General features: G+C 41.1%; 2 protein-coding genes across 2 annotated transcripts; both read left to right on the top strand.

Annotated features, from left to right (window-relative positions):
• The first annotated feature begins 928 nt into the window (after positions 1-928).
• LOC148730003 (uncharacterized) lies at positions 929-9,248 on the top strand. The gene is made up of 2 exons (XM_088759638.1): positions 929-7,146; positions 7,712-9,248. Exon 1 carries the CDS (start codon positions 1,209-1,211, stop codon positions 7,113-7,115), a length of 5,907 nt encoding a protein of 1,968 aa, XP_088615764.1. The 5' UTR covers positions 929-1,208; the 3' UTR covers positions 7,116-7,146; positions 7,712-9,248.
• A 4,060-nt stretch (positions 9,249-13,308) lies between these two features.
• Positions 13,309-18,002, top strand: LOC148730002 (uncharacterized). The gene is made up of 3 exons (XM_088761750.1): positions 13,309-13,738; positions 13,984-14,130; positions 17,798-18,002. Exons 1-3 carry the CDS (start codon positions 13,309-13,311, stop codon positions 17,941-17,943), a joined length of 723 nt encoding a protein of 240 aa, XP_088617876.1. The 3' UTR covers positions 17,944-18,002.
• Positions 18,003-18,037: the final 35 nt, after the last annotated feature.

Genomic DNA, 18,037 nt, shown 5'->3' with positions numbered 1-18,037 from the left:
AAGCCTTGGAAAAATCGAAATAAATAACATCAACTTGTTTTCTCCTTTCAAGAGCAATAGCTTTATCCTTGTATTTTAATTCCTCCAATTCTCTTTCTTGGCCCACCATGAGCGGCGCGTCCAGGTTTACAAGAGTTGGGCTATTTTGTCTAAGATGCAATGCGAACCACTGAACAGCTGTCACGACCCATTTAAAGGCCATTAAAAGGTCTTGTATGATATATTTACAGACCAAAATATATATCACCTTAAAGCTTTATCCTGGCAGTCTAAGTCCTCTAAGTTTCTTTCTTGGCCCGCCATAGGCGGCGCGTTCAGCTTTAAAAGAGTTTGGACTAAATCAAAACGTTACCTTCTTTTAAGCTTATACTGTCTAGTTAAGACTTGGTTGGCATAAGCGTAAGGATAAACAGAAGCGAAAGACTTTCAGGCAATCAGCAAGCACTGTACTGCTTATACCAACCATGTCCCTATTTAACATAGAATCGCATAGCTTACAGTAAACACGCGCTCTGATTGGTCAATACGTCAACCGGAAGAGAGGGTATTTAGCGTGGAATCGCACTAATGCATAAAGCGATATCGCTGACGTGAGTCGCGAGCAAAAATTATTGTTACGAACGTAAAAATGTAAATCAAATCACTCTCACTAGCAGAACGAAATATAGTGGCTAAACAGTTTTTACGCTGAATTAAAAAAGTAATCTTTTGTTTTACAGACCTTTTCTTTTGTTCGATGTTACCTCAAATAGGCCTTTCAACTAGGTCCAGGGTGACAAATTTCTTGTCCGGCCTGGCCAGTCTGCCATGAGTCTCCTGTGGCTTAGTGGTAGAGCATGCTAAGTACTAATCGGAAGGTCGTAAGTTCAACTCCTATCGGGAGCACTCGGAGTTCATTTTCTCCGGAATGTGTCTTTGTTATTTACGATATATGTGGTCCCTAAAAGAAAGAGTTGTAATTATAAAAGATGACTACAGGATTGAATGCCCTTAATAGGAAACTTTTAGCATAGTCTCAGTTCGTATGATGATTGATTACGACTTTCAGTGATCTTCCTTCATTACAGGACTGTACGGTTTTATTTGCCTCATCCAGTTCTTCTTCTTACACTTTATCTTCTCCAGGGGTTGCTGATGACTCTCAGAAGGAAGTGGGAGACAAAGCTGGAGAGGGACGGGCCTATGCAAATCTTGGAAGTGGCTATCATATGCTTGCCGATTTTGGAAAGGCCATCGAGTACCATGAGCGCCATCTAAAAATTGGTAAAGAAGTTGGAGATAAAGTTGGAGAAGGAAGGACATATGGAAATATTGGCAGTTGCTGTCGTAACCTTTGTGATTTTAAAAAAGCCATCGAGTACCATAAGTGTGATCTACAAATTTCTAAAGAAGTGGGAGACAAAGCTGGAGAAGGAATGGCTTACGGAAATCTTGGTAACTGCTATCGTAGCCTTGGCGATTTTAAGAAGGCCATAGAGTACCATGAGCGATATCTACCAATTGCTAAAGAAGTGGGAGACAAAGCTGGAGAGGGAGGGGCTTATGGAAATCTTGCCAATGCCTATCACAGCCTTGGCGATTTAGAGAGGGCCATCCAGTACCATAAGCGTCACCTAAAAAATGCTAAAAAAGTGGGAGACAAAGCTGGAGAGGGAAGGGCTTATGGAAATCTTGGCAATGCCTATCACAGCCTTGGCGATTTTGAGAGGGCCATCCAGTACTATGAGCATCACCTAAAAAATGCTAAAAACGTGGGAGACAAAGCTGGAGAGGGAGGGGCTTATGGAAATCTTGGCAGTGCCTATCACAGCCTTGGCGATTTCGAGAGGGCCATCCAGTACCATGAGCGTTACCTAAAAAATGCTAAAGAAGTTGGAGACAAAGCTGGAGAGGGACAGGCCCATGGAAGTCTTGGCAATGCCTATCACAGCCTTGGAGATTTTGAGAGGGCTATCCAGTACCATGAGAGTCACCTAGAAAATGCTAAAGAAGTGGGAGACAAAGCTGGAGAGGGACAGGCCCATGGAAATCTTGGCAATGCCTATCACAGCCTTGGCGATTTTGAGAGGGCCATCCAGTACCATGAGCGTCACCTAAAAAATGCTAAAGAAGTAGGAGACAAAGCTGGAGAGGGACAGGCCCATGGAAATCTTGGCAATGCCTATCACAGCCTTGGCGATTTTAAGAGGGCCATCCAGTACCATAAGCGTCACCTAAAAAATGCTAAAGAAGTGGGAGACAAAGCTGGAGAGGGAGGGGCATATGGAAATCTTGGCAGTGCCTATCACAGCCTTGGCGATTTTAAGAGGGCCATCCAGTACCATGAGCGTCACCTAAAAAATGCTAAAGAAGTGGGAGACAAGGCTGGAGAGGGAGGGGCTTATGGAAATCTTGGCAATGCCTATCACAGCCTTGGCGATTTTGAGAGGGCCATCCAGTACCATGAGCGTCACCTAAAAAATGCTAAAGAAGTGGGAGACAAAGCTGGAGAGGGACAATCCCATGGAAATCTTGGCAATGCCTATCACAGCCTTGGCGATTTTGAGAGGGCCATCCAGTACCATAAGCAGCACCTACAAAATGCTAAAAACGTGGGAGACAAAGCTGGAGAGGGAAGGGCTTATGGAAATCTTGGCAATGCCTATCACAGCCTTGGCGATTTTGAGAGGGCCATCCAGTACTATGAGCGTCACCTAAAAAATGCTAAAAGCGTGGGAGACAAAGCTGGAGAGGGAGGGGCTTATGGAAATCTTGGCAATGCCTATCACAGCCTTGGCGATTTCGAGAGGGCCATCCAGTATCATGAGCGTTACCTAAAAAATGCTAAAGAAGTTGGAGACAAAGGTGGAGAGGGACAGGCCCATGGAAGTCTTGGCAATGCCTATCACAGCCTTGGAGATTTTGAGAGGGCCATCCAGTACCATGAGAGTCACCTAGAAAATGCTAAAGAAGTGGGAGACAAAGCTGGAGAGGGACAGGCCCATGGAAATCTTGGCATTGCCTATCACAGCCTTGGCGATTTTGAGAGGGCCATCCAGTACCATGAGCGTCACCTAAAAAATGCTAAAGAAGTAGGAGACAAAGCTGGAGAGGGACAGGCCCATGGAAATCTTGGCAATGCCTATCACAGCCTAGGCGATTTTGAGAGGGCCATCCAGTACCATAAGCGTCACCTAAAAAATGCTAAAGAAGTGGGAGACAAAGCTGGAGAGGGAGGGGCATATGGAAATCTTGGCAGTGCCTATCACAGCCTTGGCGATTTTGAGTGGGCCATCCACTACCATGACCGTCACCTAAAAAATGCTAAAGAAGTGGGAGACAAGGCTGGAGAGGGAGGGGCTTATGGAAATCTTGGCAATGCCTATCACAGCCTTGGCGATTTTAAGAGGGCCATCCAGTACCATGAGCGTCACCTAAAAAATGCTAAAGAAGTGGGAGACAAACCTGGAGAGGGACTGGCCCATGGAAATCTTGGCAATGCCTATCACAGCCTTGGCGATTTTGAGAGGGCCATCCAGTACCATAAGCGTCACCTAAAAAATGCTAAAGAAGTGGGAGACAAAGGTGGAGAGGGAGGGGCATATGGAAATCTTGGCAGTGCCTATCACAGCCTTGGCGATTTTGAGAGGGCCATCCAGTACCATGAGCGTCACCTAAAAAATGCTAAAGAAGTGGGAGACAAGGCTGGAGAGGGAGGGGCTTATGGAAATCTTGGTAATGCCTATCACAGCCTTGGCCATTTTAAGAGGGCCATCCAGTACCATGAGCGTCACCTAAAAAATGCTAAAGAAGTGGGAGACAAAGCTGGAGAGGGACTGGCCCATGGAAAACTTGGCAGTGCCTATCACAGCCTTGGCGATTTTGAGAGGGCCATCCAGTACCATAAGCAGCACCTACAAAATGCTAAAAACGTGGGAGACAAAGCTGGAGAGGGAAGGGCTTATGGAAATCTTGGCAATGCCTATCACAGCCTTGGCGATTTTGAGAGGGCCATCCAGTACCATGAGCGTCACCTAAAAAATGCTAAAAACGTGGGAGACAAAGCTGGAGAGGGAGGGGCTTATGGAAATCTTGGGAAAGCCTATCACAGCCTTGGCGATTTCGAGAGGGCCATCCAGTACCATGAACGTTACCTAAAAAATGCTAAAGAAGTGGGAGACAAAGCTGGAGAGGGACAGGCCCATGGAAGTCTTGGCAATGCCTATCACAGCCTTGGAGATTTTGAGAGGGCCATCCAGTACCATGAGAGTCACCTAGAAAATGCTAAAGAAGTGGGAGACAAAGCTGGAGAGGGACAGGCCCATGGAAATCTTGGCAATGCCTATCACAGCCTTGGCGATTTTGAGAGGGCCATCCAGTACCATGAGCGTCACCTAAAAAATGCTAAAGAAGTAGGAGACAAAGCTGGAGAGGAACAGGCCCATGGAAATCTTGGCAATGCCTATCACAGCCTTGGCGATTTTGAGAGGGCCATCCAGTACCATAAGCGTCACCTAAAAAATGCTAAAGAAGTGGGAGACAAAGCTGGAGAGGGAGGGGCATATGGAAATCTTGGCAGTGCCTATCACAGCCTTGGCGATTTTGAGAGGGCCATCCACTACCATGAGCGTCACCTAAAAAATGCTAAAGAAGTGGGAGACAAGGCTGGAGAGGGAGGGGCTTATCGAAATCTTGGCAATGCCTTTCACAGCCTTGGCGATTTTAAGAGGGCCATCCAGTACCATGAGCGTCACCTAAAAAATGCTGAAGAAGTGGGAGACAAAGCTGGAGAGGGACTGGCCCATGGAAATCTTGGCAATGCCTATCACAGCCTTGGCGATTTTGAGAGGGCCATCCAGTACCATGAGCGTCACCAAAAAAATGCTAAAGAAGTAGGAGACAAAGCTGGAGAGGGACAGGCCCATGGAAATGTTGGCATTGCCTATCACAGCCTTGGCGATTTTGAGAGGGCCATCCAGTACCATGAGCGTCACCTAAAAAATGCTAAAGAAGTAGGAGACAAAGCTGGAGAGGGACAGGCCCATGGAAATCTTGGCAATGTCTATCACAGCCTTGGCGATTTTGAGAGGGCCATCCAGTACCATAAGCGTCACCTAAAAAATGCTAAAGAAGTAGGAGACACAGCTGGAGAGGGAGGGGCTTATGGAAATCTTGGCAGTGCCTATCACAGCCTTGGCGATTTTGAGAGGGCCATCCAGTACCATGAGCGTCACCTAAAAAATGCTAAAGAAGTAGGAGACAAAGCTGGAGAGGGAGGGGCTTATGGAAATCTTGGCAGTGCCTATCACAGCCTTGGCGATTTTGAGAGGGCCATCCAGTACCATGAGCGTCACCTAAAAAATGCTAAAGAAGTGGGAGACAAAGCTGGAGAGGGAAGGGCTTATGGAAATCTTGGCAATGCCTATCACAGCCTTGGCGATTTTGAGAGGGCCATCCAGTGCCATGAGCGTCACCTAAAAAATGCTGAAGACGTGGGAGACAAAGCTGGAGAGGGACAGGCCCATGAAAATCTTGGCAATGCCTATCACAGCCTTGGCGATTTTGAGAGGGCCATGCAGTACCATGAGCGTCACCTAAAAAATGCTAAAGAAGTGGGAGACAAAGCTGGAGAGGGACAGGCCCATGGAAATGTTGGCAATGTCTATCACTGCCTTGACTATGTTCGGAGGGCCATGTTGCAGTCTGTGTGTGATCTAATATTTGATGAAGAAGTGAGAGACAAGGCGGGACAAGCTTTTTCATTAAATATTCTTACTCAGATCTGTGAACCTCAGAAATTTCCTTATAAAGCTATCAGTTTTTATAATTCCAGTTTGACAATGTATAACAAAGTCAGAGCACACCTCCGGTCTAAGGACGAGTGGAATATTCGTTACAGCGAAACTTACAGTGTTACCTTTAGAAAATTGTGGCGTCTTTATTTAAACGTAGGTCAGGTTTCTGACGACTTGTTTACTGCTGAGAAAGGACGGGCGCAAGCCCTAGGGGATGTTATGGAGACAAAATACGCTGTGTTTTCTGACTCATTACAGGCAGTTGCCTTAAACCTTAGATCCATCCCAACGACAACAATTTATATAGCATCTAGTGAGAAAGAAATTGTCTTCTGGGCTATACGCGGCGATAACAAAGTCGACTTGAGAAGAAAAGAATTAAATGACTGCGTTTCAGAAAAAGAAGTGAGAGAACTCATCTCAACTCTAAACCATAATGCTCTTGAAAAAACTGGTGCACGAACTGCCGTTACTTGTGAAAGGGAAAGCCTAAGGAAACTATATGACATCATCATTGCTCCTGTGGCTGACCTGGTTGACGGAGATGACCTTATACTTGTACTCGAAGGTCCACTTTGTTTGGTCCCGTTTGCTGCACTGGTGAACCCGAATATGCAGTATTTGTCGGAAAGGTTTAGGATCCGTATGATTCCATCCCTAACCACTTTGCAGTTGGTTATCGATTGTCCAGTAAACTTCCACAGCACTTGCGGCGCGCCTCTCGTAGGAGATCCGTGCTTAGAGGAAGTTATTTTCAACGGGAACAAGTTGTGTCAGCCACCGTGTGCAAAGGAAGAAGTAGAGATGATCGGAAGAATCCTCGACACCACCCCCCTCGTTGGAACAAGGGCCACTAAATTTGAAGTGTTAAAGCGACTCCCCTCGGTTGCTTTAGTGCACATCGCCGCACATGGTGCAATGGAAACAGCAGAAATTGTTTTGGCGCCAGACCCTACAAGGAAAACTCACCAGCCTGAAGAGAAAGACTTTTTACTAACAATGAAAGATGTGTCATACGTTCAACTGCGTGCAAAACTGGTTGTGCTCAGCTGCTGTAATAGCGCTCGTGGAGAGATAAAGGCAGAGGGGATGGTTGGTATGGCACGAGCCTTTTTAAGAGCCGGTGCCCGTTCCGTCCTGGTGTCCCCGTGGGCAATCAATGACCAGGCCACTTTCCAGTTCATGAAACATTTCTATGAAGAACTGGTGAGAGGAGAGCGGGTTAGTGAAACTCTTAACCAAGCCATGCGACTTATGAGAGAGTCCGAAACTTTCAAGGAAGTTAAGTACTGGGCGCCCTTCGTTCTTATTGGGGATGATGTCACTCTGAGACTAAACTGATCAGGCAAACAAGATGGAGATTCTTTTCAAAGTGAGTCAACATAATGTTTTGTTAATGTTTGTATCTATTCGCCCTATGCATGAATGGCGGGCTCGATCAGTATTCTTTTTTGTTCATACAGACTAGCCATTCTAGCATCTTCAGAGTATCTAAGGAACAATAAAACCTCAACTCAAAGATGAGTTCAAAGGAATGTCAATCGGGCCTGCCACTATAGATTGAGTGAGCAATTTTTAAACAGCAACCAGATAGTCGATTCTTATGAAGTGCCATACACTGTTTTAGAAACAACATGCATAATTGTCAATGGCGATTGATTTGATCGATCTTTTCAATTATTTTTTATTGCGTTCTCATTTCAATTTCTGGTGATTTCGCATTTTTTACTCATTTTTACAAGTATTATTTGTTTTAGTTTTCCCAATAACGAAAATATAGTCGTCCACTTGGGGTTTACACTTGGCTTACTAGTTGTAACAATATTTTCTCCAACCGCACCGGCTTTGTATGTGCCAAAAAAGTTAAGGCTAGCTTCAGAAACACGACTTGTCTCAAGTTAAATGTTCTCTTATATTCTTCTTCCTTTTTTATGTAGGTGGCTCCTACAGAAAAACGAGATAGAGCTGAGTTTGCCAAACTTTTCGTTCAACTACTATATGAGTATACTATATGAATATACTAAACACATTTATGATACATTTCGTTAAACAATAATATACGTGAAAAAATTTACTCAGTTCTGATTGGTTAAGATAGATGAAGTTTTCAGGTAATTCAATGGAGAAGAGAGTTAATTCACTGAAGAAAAGGGTTAATTCAGTGCAAAGAAAGTAACAAACTAGACATTCTGATCGGTCAGAACAAGAGCCATAATTATGGCTCTTGGTCAGAATGATTGGTCAATGTCAAGGTCAATGTCACTTGCAGGGTTTGAATAAACTATTTTTGCACCTGATGCGCGCGCTTTTTTTCGGCATAATTATGATAAGCTACCTCGTATTTTTTCATTTATATCATTAATACATTTTAACATGATTTTTCTCGTGTACTTTGGAGTAATAAAAAAGAACTTGTAAGTTTTTTCAAAGATCACAAATTGCATTCGCCTTACGGGCTCATGCAATTTTGTTAGTCTTTGAAAAAATTTACTCTTCTCATTTATTCCAAATTGCACTCGAAATCATGTGATTACATATACAAATAACTCTTTGAAATATCATTTTCCCAAGAGAACTTTGTATCATATTTTGCGCAGACAAGTCCTTATTTAGTGACTCGATTTATATTTGATTTAATTGTAAAAGTTTAAAATTATTAATGACCGTTTTTCCTCGAATACACGTACACGCTCTGATAAACGCTTCCCTCGAATTAGCCCCTACCTTTTAGGCCATAATGTCAAACAAGCGCTCCTCTAGAATAAGCGCCCCCCCCCCCCATTTCTCCCGCACGTTCGTAAATAGTAGTGATACAAGGAAATCTTGATTCTAAGGACACTTTATTTATAACTTTTTACGCTTCAGTTACAGCGGAATCATTGCAGCAAAATAGTAAGTTCCCCACTCGACTAAGTGCCCTTCTTCCAACAAGCGCCTCTCCCTTACCGCGACGCCGAAATTTTAAATAAGCGACCAGGCGCTTATTCGAGGAAGAAATTTTGTAAGTTACAAAAACAAGTTTCTTTGAAGTGTGGTTGAGTTGTTTTTGTTGTTGATCAATTTTTTTGGTTTTTACTTTTGAGAGAATGGTTTAACTGTGTTTCGGGGAACTAGCCGTTACAACAGACAAACTTTTATACTCTTCCGGAGCATAGTTAAATTCCAGAGTTCTTGCAGTCGTTTAATGGAAGACATAAGTAGATAATTTGAAATATGCCGAACATATTGGATTGTTAGGCTAAGAATTGAATTGTCTAATTTAGTTATTATTAGAGTGCTCGATTCTTTGAAGATCGTAAGCCATAGGCTGGTTGCGTTGACTTCTGCAAAAGAAGAAAAAACGTGGAGACATTTAATTAAGAAACACGACTCTGCTAGCTATGTTCTAACTCAATATTGCATCATAATACCATGAATAATGATAATATTGTAATACTGGAACTTCAGTACATTAAACGAAATTGAGTGGTATAACTAGTGTATCCTAAAGATATAATGCTGCGACCCATTCTGTTGATAGCGACATAGTTTACGCAGTGATTCAACTACCTGTGTGTTCCAAGACTTACATGGAGAAGCACAACTCAGAAGTTATCTTCTGCGGGAGAGGAAGTATACTTAAAAACAGAGAAAATAGCGCGCGCACAGAAGAAAAATATTGCTTTTTGTAACGAATCTCATCCCGCTTTGCCAAACCTCAACAACATACACTGGAAATGACATCCTCAAACTAACTCTAATTGTTACATCGCAAAGGAAAGTCATTAAGAGATATCCTAATAAGAGCTGAATTTTGAGGGAAGAAGATTTAAAAACGCTAGCGAATGGCAGGAGTCGCACATGCCCTGCCGAACACCATCGCATCCCCTAAATTCTTTTCAAATCCTAATTATGTTGTTGCTCGCTCGCTACGCTCGCTGCGCAGCAATTGTGGAAAACTATACTCAGATTGTCTCTCTCCGTGAAGTCACTGGGACTTATCTTTCAGGCGGGGGGCAAAAAGAACAGATACGCCAGTCTAACATCAATGAGTATTTTGTTCAAAGTAACATAAACGTACGCGTCTGGGATAAACTTTTCCATTTCGGGAAAAGGCTGTGTTAGGCGTCTTTTATTATCGGTATATAACCCCTTGAATCTTTTTTAATTGAAATTCGGGGTCAGAATTTTTTTTATCCGCTTCCAAGTCCCGTCCCATGCCTCGAGGAGTCCCGAGTCCAGCGATGAATGCGATTGAAGAGTAGTGATCGATTCTACGAACTTGTAAAAGTTCCTGACCATAATTTTCTTGACAATTTCGGGTTCTGTAATGACAATGGCAGTTGTTTTTACCCAAATACGTTTCTCGCACTCGTCCGTACTTGTAGAAAAGTGAATACTTTAAGAATATGTTTCATAAGATATTTCAGATATCATACGTGCTTTAATCAGTCGATACATGTGTTTAGATGAGAGTATCTAAACATGTTTGTGAAGTCACTCCCCCTTCCGTTTTCACATTGCCGCTCAACAACTGATGTCAGATTTGCATAAACGAAGCGAATTTTGCCGACTTTGCTCGTGTCCAAACAAAAACTGTTTCTGACTCGTTCAAAGGAACCTTGTCTTGTGTTTCGTACGTATCAGATAGGACTAGATATATAGTTTCTGAGGCCTCATTATGTGCTACATCCCGAAGCTGACTGCAATATATTACATCAGATACTGCTGTTGGCCGGAGTAACTGAAACATTTACTATTCATACCCAGTGTCATTGTTCTCTCACTGCACAAAATCATCGATTCCAGGCGCCCCTTCTGCTTTGTTTCTGAACGTACTTGTTGATCAACTGAACTGATAATTGGTGACTGAAACGCTCTTAATCTCAATAGAAACCGTAGCGGTTCAACATTGGATTTCGTTTTTGTGTAGGTTATTAAAAGTTGTAATGGTTGACGGTGATTCGGTTTAGGAGCAGATAACCGGAGCTGAGTGAACGAATCAGAACATTAGAAATTGAAGATCTGGAATTTGAAATGGAATAGTACTTGATTACTGCTTGGGCGCTACTACTGACTGAGCTTTAAAGCCACACGAGTCAAATTTTAGGGAGCTCTTCTCTCCTGTGGAGGAGTGGTTGAGTTTGAGCGTGTAAATATGAAGCTGTTGCTTAGTTTCATCCCCCAGTTTCTGCTCTCACCATCTCCTCTTACCACTTCTTCGTCTTCAGAAGATATTTCAGGTTTCTTTGACACTTGCGTTGAATCGATCTTTTATTCAGTAGTAGCTCTCATAAAATAACTTTACAGTTCGGGGACTGGCTCTAATCTGAATGAGAATTCTGGTCACGAGCTTATGAAGCTGTTAATCTTCATGCATTGTCACCACTTCTCCCTTAGCTGGCGAATCACTTTAGATTACTTTTTACGAAATTGTTTCCTTCTTTAACTGTCTTACCTTTGCGGCGAAGGTCGGGAAAACGAAAACAAGAGTGGTCACATAAAAATTACGGAGTGCCTATTCAAAGAATTGAAATTACACTATGAAAGATAACTACGAAGAAAATAAATAGTCTTTGAAAATTGTTACCTAACAATGAAATAAACAGAGAATTCGTAGAAGAAAGGGCTTACCCAAGGTACCGCTCCTAAGAAAGCTACGTGTTCTTAAAACAAGTTATCTAATTACACAATCAGTGTGGAAAACGGAAAGCACAAGTTATTTACCCTTAAAGTCACCTTAAAGAAAGAGATTTTAAAGGTGTTAAATTAAAATTTAAGAATTAAGATAACAATTATCTATTAAATAAAACCGCCAAAGAGAAATGATTAACTAGCCTTGTATTACTGAATGGCTTTGTATGTTATTTCCATCCATTTTCAACGCTGAAATAAGCTAAAAAAAGTAAAATAAAAACAGATGTAGTAAGGAAAATTCTGGTAGATGCTAATTTTGTCTTTTAACAGTATACACCTTGACGCCGACTTCTCCAGGCTTCTATTTCATTTTTAGAATTAAAGTAGATTCCCGTTTTTTGAGCTGATTAAATGCAAGAAACTTTTTCTTTTTTTCAACGTACTCCTTAATCCGAAAGTTCCCAATTGTTTCAGGAACAGATTTCAATTTCTCTCTGATTCGCGTGAACCTTTGGCCGTTTTACAAGAGCATCTGTTTATGACTTGAAGGTGTTATACCCACATAGCAACCCTCATGTCATGCCCACATACTTCACCCTCTATCATGATTTATTGATTGATTTGTCTGTTTACCCTTGTTAACTTAACAAAATCAGATTTGTCAGGGATAAGTGATTAAAAACGGCTCTTTATGGATACCATGATATGTGAATGTATGATAGTGGTGAGGTCGTTACATGGACTAAAGCGGCTGCCAGAGGCGCCTGATAATCCTGACGTCCGATCTCAACCTTAGTAACACTGTAGACCGTAGCAATTCAACCTATGCTGCTATTAAGGTATCGAATCATTCACTTTCACTTTAACATTTCTATCAGTTCTTGTATAGCTTCATCAGTGAGCTACATGTGAGTAAACCAAAGTGAAAAAGTATTAGCTGGTGTATTTTAATGACATCTATTGATGGACTGGGATCGTGAAAATCGCGATCAACTGCGCGATTGATCGTTTGGAAAAATCTTTTCTCCTAATATCTAATATTAAAAGGAAAAAAAGAGACGGCGCAAGCCTGTTTTTGAAGTGCCTGTGTCTTAATTCTTCATCTTATGCCACAGCGATTCTTATCGTCATTTTCTTTGTCGCGTTTCGTCGAAATTGACACGCAAAATACCGTGGGTAGTGTTAAAAAGATTGATTTGAAATTCTTTTTTTATGACACTCACAAAACACTCACCTACTGTGGTTACTCAAGTATGACGTCAAAACAGTCTTCATTCACGATTATCATCAGCAATCTTCATAATAATGAACGCCACTTGAGCCGTAGTGAAAATGAGGCCTGATAAAAATTCAGGCCTTTACGGGATTTGAAATGCCCAAGTCATTTTATTGTCTTGCTTCATCATCTCTTCGCGGGTTGCAAGTCCTGCAGTTTACATGACCTATTTTCCGTAGTAGTAGCCGCTTTCCCATAAACTTCTGTTCGACGGCGACGTCTCTTAATGAGAGTTCTGAAACGTTCGGAACGTTCTAGGATATCGCTATTGATCAGCGCCTTTATTGTTGTGGTTTCATCACTTTTTTCGGAGTGTTAGAATTTGGCTGGAGATTTACAGCGAGATGAACAGGTTCCGTTTTCAATGGTGAGAGTACTATGCTTGAGCCGTATAAAACAATTTCAGCACAGAAAAAGGAAGACAGAGAAAATCATAAGTATGAGTTTGGTATCTGTCGGATTCGAAGAAGAAGCGAAGGCGGTCAGTCTCTCGACGAAACTCTTGGCTCTGGCTTCTTAATTCGAGATCTGAATATTCCAGAGTTTACTTTTCGGCTTTGTCTGGTAACAAGTGATAAAGTTATTGCTGGCCATGACTTTGAAAATTATTACGTAGAATTTAAGAAGTTTAATTCTGCTAAAATGACAAAAATTGAATTAAGCGAAATTGCATCGTCAGAGGGTCATAGAACCTCCCGTTTGATCTTCATTGATATCAACATCGAGCTTATCAAGAAAAAGAAGAAATTCTACAAGGATATCTCTTGCCGATCATTTAATGTTGTTAGGAAGCGCTTAGGAAGTTATGAGCATTTATTCTGCTACTTTGTGGACGATTCTCAAGCGGAAGTTCGGGTGAAACAAATGAAAATTAAACAAAATGATGGGGAGGAATTTTATGTTGAGGAAGCTCATCGCACCTACTCAACATTCAGTCAATTCCCTCGAGGTTATCCCTTTGGTGGTGTTATCTTGAAAACTATCGAGAATGAGTTAATTGTGGTTGGAGTACTTCAGTTCACCAACATGGAAACAGTATCTCCTGTTTTCTTCCCGATATCTTCAAGTGAAGGTAAGTACCCAAGATATCTGATACTTGACGATTGACTAATTTAAGGGGAAAGGTTTAGTAAAAAAGACCCCTTGAGGCGGCTGGTGTGTCGGCTAATGTTTGGGGCTAAGATGTTGTCAGAAAAATGGTTATTTAGCTTAGAAGCGAAGCTCCGATGGCAAATGTGAAATTTTGCTGAGTTGATTACGAATGCTAAGTTACATGACTATTCTGAATTTCTTTGATCATTGAACATTCCATAACAGGTAATAGAGAGATACCACTTAATCCAGGTGCAACTGAAATTGAAAATGGTGGAACTTCTTCAAAATATGGGATGATGACTGAAAAGCAACATGATTTGGGAAGAAATGTGACAGTTGATAATCAGCACTATTTACAATCCAACCAGGGTAGGTGAAGGACATTTCTTCTGTAGAGAAATAATTATCTCCATGGCACTAAAATAAGCCCACCAATAAGTCCAAGTTCACCTAAGCTTGTTGACCCAAAAGCCAATGTGAGGGTCAGTATTGTGGTTAATGGGTGTTATTGTGGAATAACTGTCTGGTGAATTTGCACCATGTTACCTGAAGTAGCAGTTTACAGTCAAGTCACACAAGAGTCGTGTTGCCTGAGGGCATGTTGCCCAGAACCTGAGTCATGTGTAGTTATGTAGCCAGAAAAAAATGTCAAGTCGCTAGAAGAAACAAAATTAATACTTAAAAGATGAGTGGAAAATTTGGTTCCCTCCCAACCCACTGGTAGATTGGCATCCAGCTGTTTAGACACTCAGAGATGATCAAAACCCAGGTAAACAGCGATCAATTGTGGCATACAAGTTAGAGGCATTACTCAAAGATATGTCAATTCTGACCTTTTGATAAGTATAATCTTTGTGGTCATTCTTCATGGTGCTGTTAGAAACCAAGATTACCTTTCTCAAGCTTACAAAACGTCCACCTGAGTTTGCAAAGAGCGCACACCAAATGAAAAGCAATGCAGTTTGTTGTTATAGAAATATACAATGCTTCCCTTTTCCGTTAGAAAAGAAAAACACTTCTAGAGTTGTTACTCATACAAATTCTGACCATATGACAGGGCTCTTGCCAAGCTTTTCAGAGGAGGTTGAAATATGAGAAATAGCAATTAACTTTGTAACCTTCCCCCCATGCTGGATGTGCCGGCAGCATGGGCCTCCACTGGGGTCTGGGGGCAATTTTTCTATGCAAGGACACCATGTTGTCAATGGTGATGTTTCTCGATTAGTACTGGGCCTTTTCGTTGAGCTGCAAGAAGAATGGAAAGGAAACATGGCGGTTTTCATTTCACAAGGTGACTGAGAGGGATGAATTTGGTCAAAAAAGCAGGATTTCTTCAACATATGATAAATTTTCAAATGCATAAAGTATGATAGATATCTTCACAATATTGCTTGGAAGGAGACAAGTAATATTAAGATTAAGTGTCTCAAGTTTAGGAAATGTCTGTGAGTATGAAACAAGTATACACTAAATGAAATACATCTTTTTGTTGTTAGAGACAAACAATGCTTTTAAAATCCTTGTGGTGATGTCAGAGATAAGTTTAAAGAGTGCTTAAGTGGTAAAGATTTCCCAATTTTATCGCCTATTTACAGTCTATAAGTCTGATCTTTTAAGTATTTGTTTTTTGGGGCGACTTGACTTATATTTTCGGGGGACATGACTCAGATTTCGGTGACATGACTCGGGTTCCAGGTGACATGACTTCAGGCAAGATGACTCGTGGGTGACTTGACTGTTTACCAAAGTACCCAATAAAAGAATGCAAAAATTCTGTATAACCTCATACTGTTCAGAGACAAAGCAAGTTTCCCAACCCATGGGACAAAAGAGGAAATCTCTTGCCATATTGTGGAAGAAAATGCAAGCAGATGAAACAGCTCATATTTGGAAGAATCTGAGATTGTGTGTAATCCTCTAGACACAATCTGGCTATCAGAAGAAAGTGTGATACAATTGGAGAATTAATTTGACTCCAGTTGTCAGTTCTTTGACTATTCAGAATTGTCTTAAATATTGAATATACCAGGTAAAGGAAAGATGCCACCTTTAAGTCACTTTGTAACTGGAATTGAAAATGGTGTAACAGCTATAAAAAAGAGGGGACAACAAGAGCACACTTTACAATCCAACCAGGGTAGGTGAAGATGATTACTTTTATAGCGAGATTTCTACAGGGTTATACGTAACTAGAATGAGAGACTTGAATATAACAGCTGTCAATTCATTGTCAATTGCACGTTTTATTCGATCTGATCAACTAAGCTCAGCACACTGTTCCAATACAATACTCTATGAGAAATCCTTACAAACAAATCAGTGCTCTTGTCCAAAACCATGAAAATTGCTACAACATTGGTGATGATTTCATAATGTTCTATTACTTTTATGTGAGTCTAGTTAATTGATCCTTATCCAAAAAATAAAGGTTAAAAGAACAAGCGATATTAACACATTTAACAGGGTAAGACGAAAATGAAAAGATAAGGTTGCCCTTCAGGCAAGCTGTTACTTGAGATTACTAGCCCGAAGGTCCGAGGAGCTAGCCCGAAATTAAATTGTTTATAAAAAATAATTAACAATTATTCCACGAGCGCGCGTTGGATATGAGATGATAGATAGCCAACGAGGCGCGTAGCGCCGAGTTGGCTATAATCATCTCATATCCAATAAGCGCGAGTGGAATAATTTTTTTATTAAAAACGCCCCCAAGAAATTATTATTTTGTAAGAAGAAACTGGATTTTTTAGCTCCCTTTTGATTTTAAGCTGATGCGTACGCTTACCATATTTGTAGATTATGGTATATTGGCTGATATACCATAATGGCTATGCCAATAAAAAGTCTTGAATTGCATTATCCAATGATCCAGTTTTTAAGAATTAGATTTATTTAATTATGCAAAATACAATTAATGATGCCAAGCATAGATATAAACTAATTCTTCGCATATTTTGATTCTTACAATTGTTTCGCTTTGTAAGACCAGAAATTTTTTATAAATTGCAAATGACTGCTTCAGAGTACAAGTTCATTCAAACATGGGCGAAATAATAAAGGAAAAATAACCTCTGCACTCAAATGGGTTCGTTCCTTCGACGTTTATATTTTACCCCGTCAACGGTGAAAAATACTATAAATTTATGGAAATCACAACACAGTTATTTTTGTGAATGTCATGAATGTTGCGATCAGTCAATTAAACTACCACTGTAGTCTGAAGTCTGTCGACATCCGATGGAGTAAATTCTCTTCAAAGCTCGTCAAGCTGACAAACTCTTCCAGACCTGGCGCCCGTTAGCATCCGATAAAAAATGAAAACAAACACGCAACACGATAACGGCGCCAGGTCTGCTAGCTTTTCATCAAGCGAGTTTTTTCTTGTTTTTTAATTTTACACGAAGTGGGCCTTTTTCGTTTTAATAATGAATTGGCAGCCTTAAAATAGAAACAAGAATCCGGATTTGGATTTTCCCAACGAAACGCACCTAAAATTCCGAGAAAATCCACTGAACCGTGACTTGGCTGGAATTTAATTAGACTGATTGTCTTGCACTGCACGCTGTCAGTCGGCAAATATTGTCATTTCAAAAAATATATTTCGGCCGCTTATGTAAACAGAAAAAGTGACGACGTTATTTAGGGACGCAACAAAAATGCGGCGCAAGACGTTGTCATGCTACGATAATTTGGCCTCATAACGTTGTCCTTTTCCCTCAGGAACTTTCTACTATACAATTTTTGGTATAAAAGCTCAATTTATCATCATCAGAACAGAGGAACCAATGGTGGTGCTTGCCAAGCTGGGATAAGAAAAAGCTAGCCCGAGAAGACATTCCACTAGCCCCGGGCTATCGGACAGCACTTTCGTCGCGCCCAGATTTAAGCCGTGGCATGACCTAGTGTTGAATTACAAAACCTTGGCAGAGACTGGACCTAGCTAGTGCACAGGAAATCAAACATTTACCACTAAGTTTGATTCTATTTGTCAGTTTGTTTCATTATTCTGAATTATGTGAATTATTTATCATAATAGGTGAAAGAGGTGATCAGTGTGCAACTGAAACTGAAAATGGCAGAACTGATTCACCAAATGGGAAGGTGGTGGAAGAAAAACAAAATGTTGGAGGTAATTCAATAGTGGATAATCAGCACCTTTTACAATCCAGCCAAGGTAGGTGAGGGACAAGGCTTTCTGTAGAGAGACTTCTATGGGGCTAAAATTGATCCACTAACAGGTCCAAGTTTACTTAAGAAGGGAGGCCTATTTGAAGGA

Source organism: Stylophora pistillata, chromosome 5 (genome assembly GCF_964205215.1).
Source record: "Stylophora pistillata chromosome 5, jaStyPist1.2, whole genome shotgun sequence".
NCBI lineage: Eukaryota > Metazoa > Cnidaria > Anthozoa > Scleractinia > Pocilloporidae > Stylophora > Stylophora pistillata.
The sequence above is the reverse complement of the archived record's forward strand: the minus strand, read 5'-3'. Positions and strand labels throughout refer to the sequence as shown.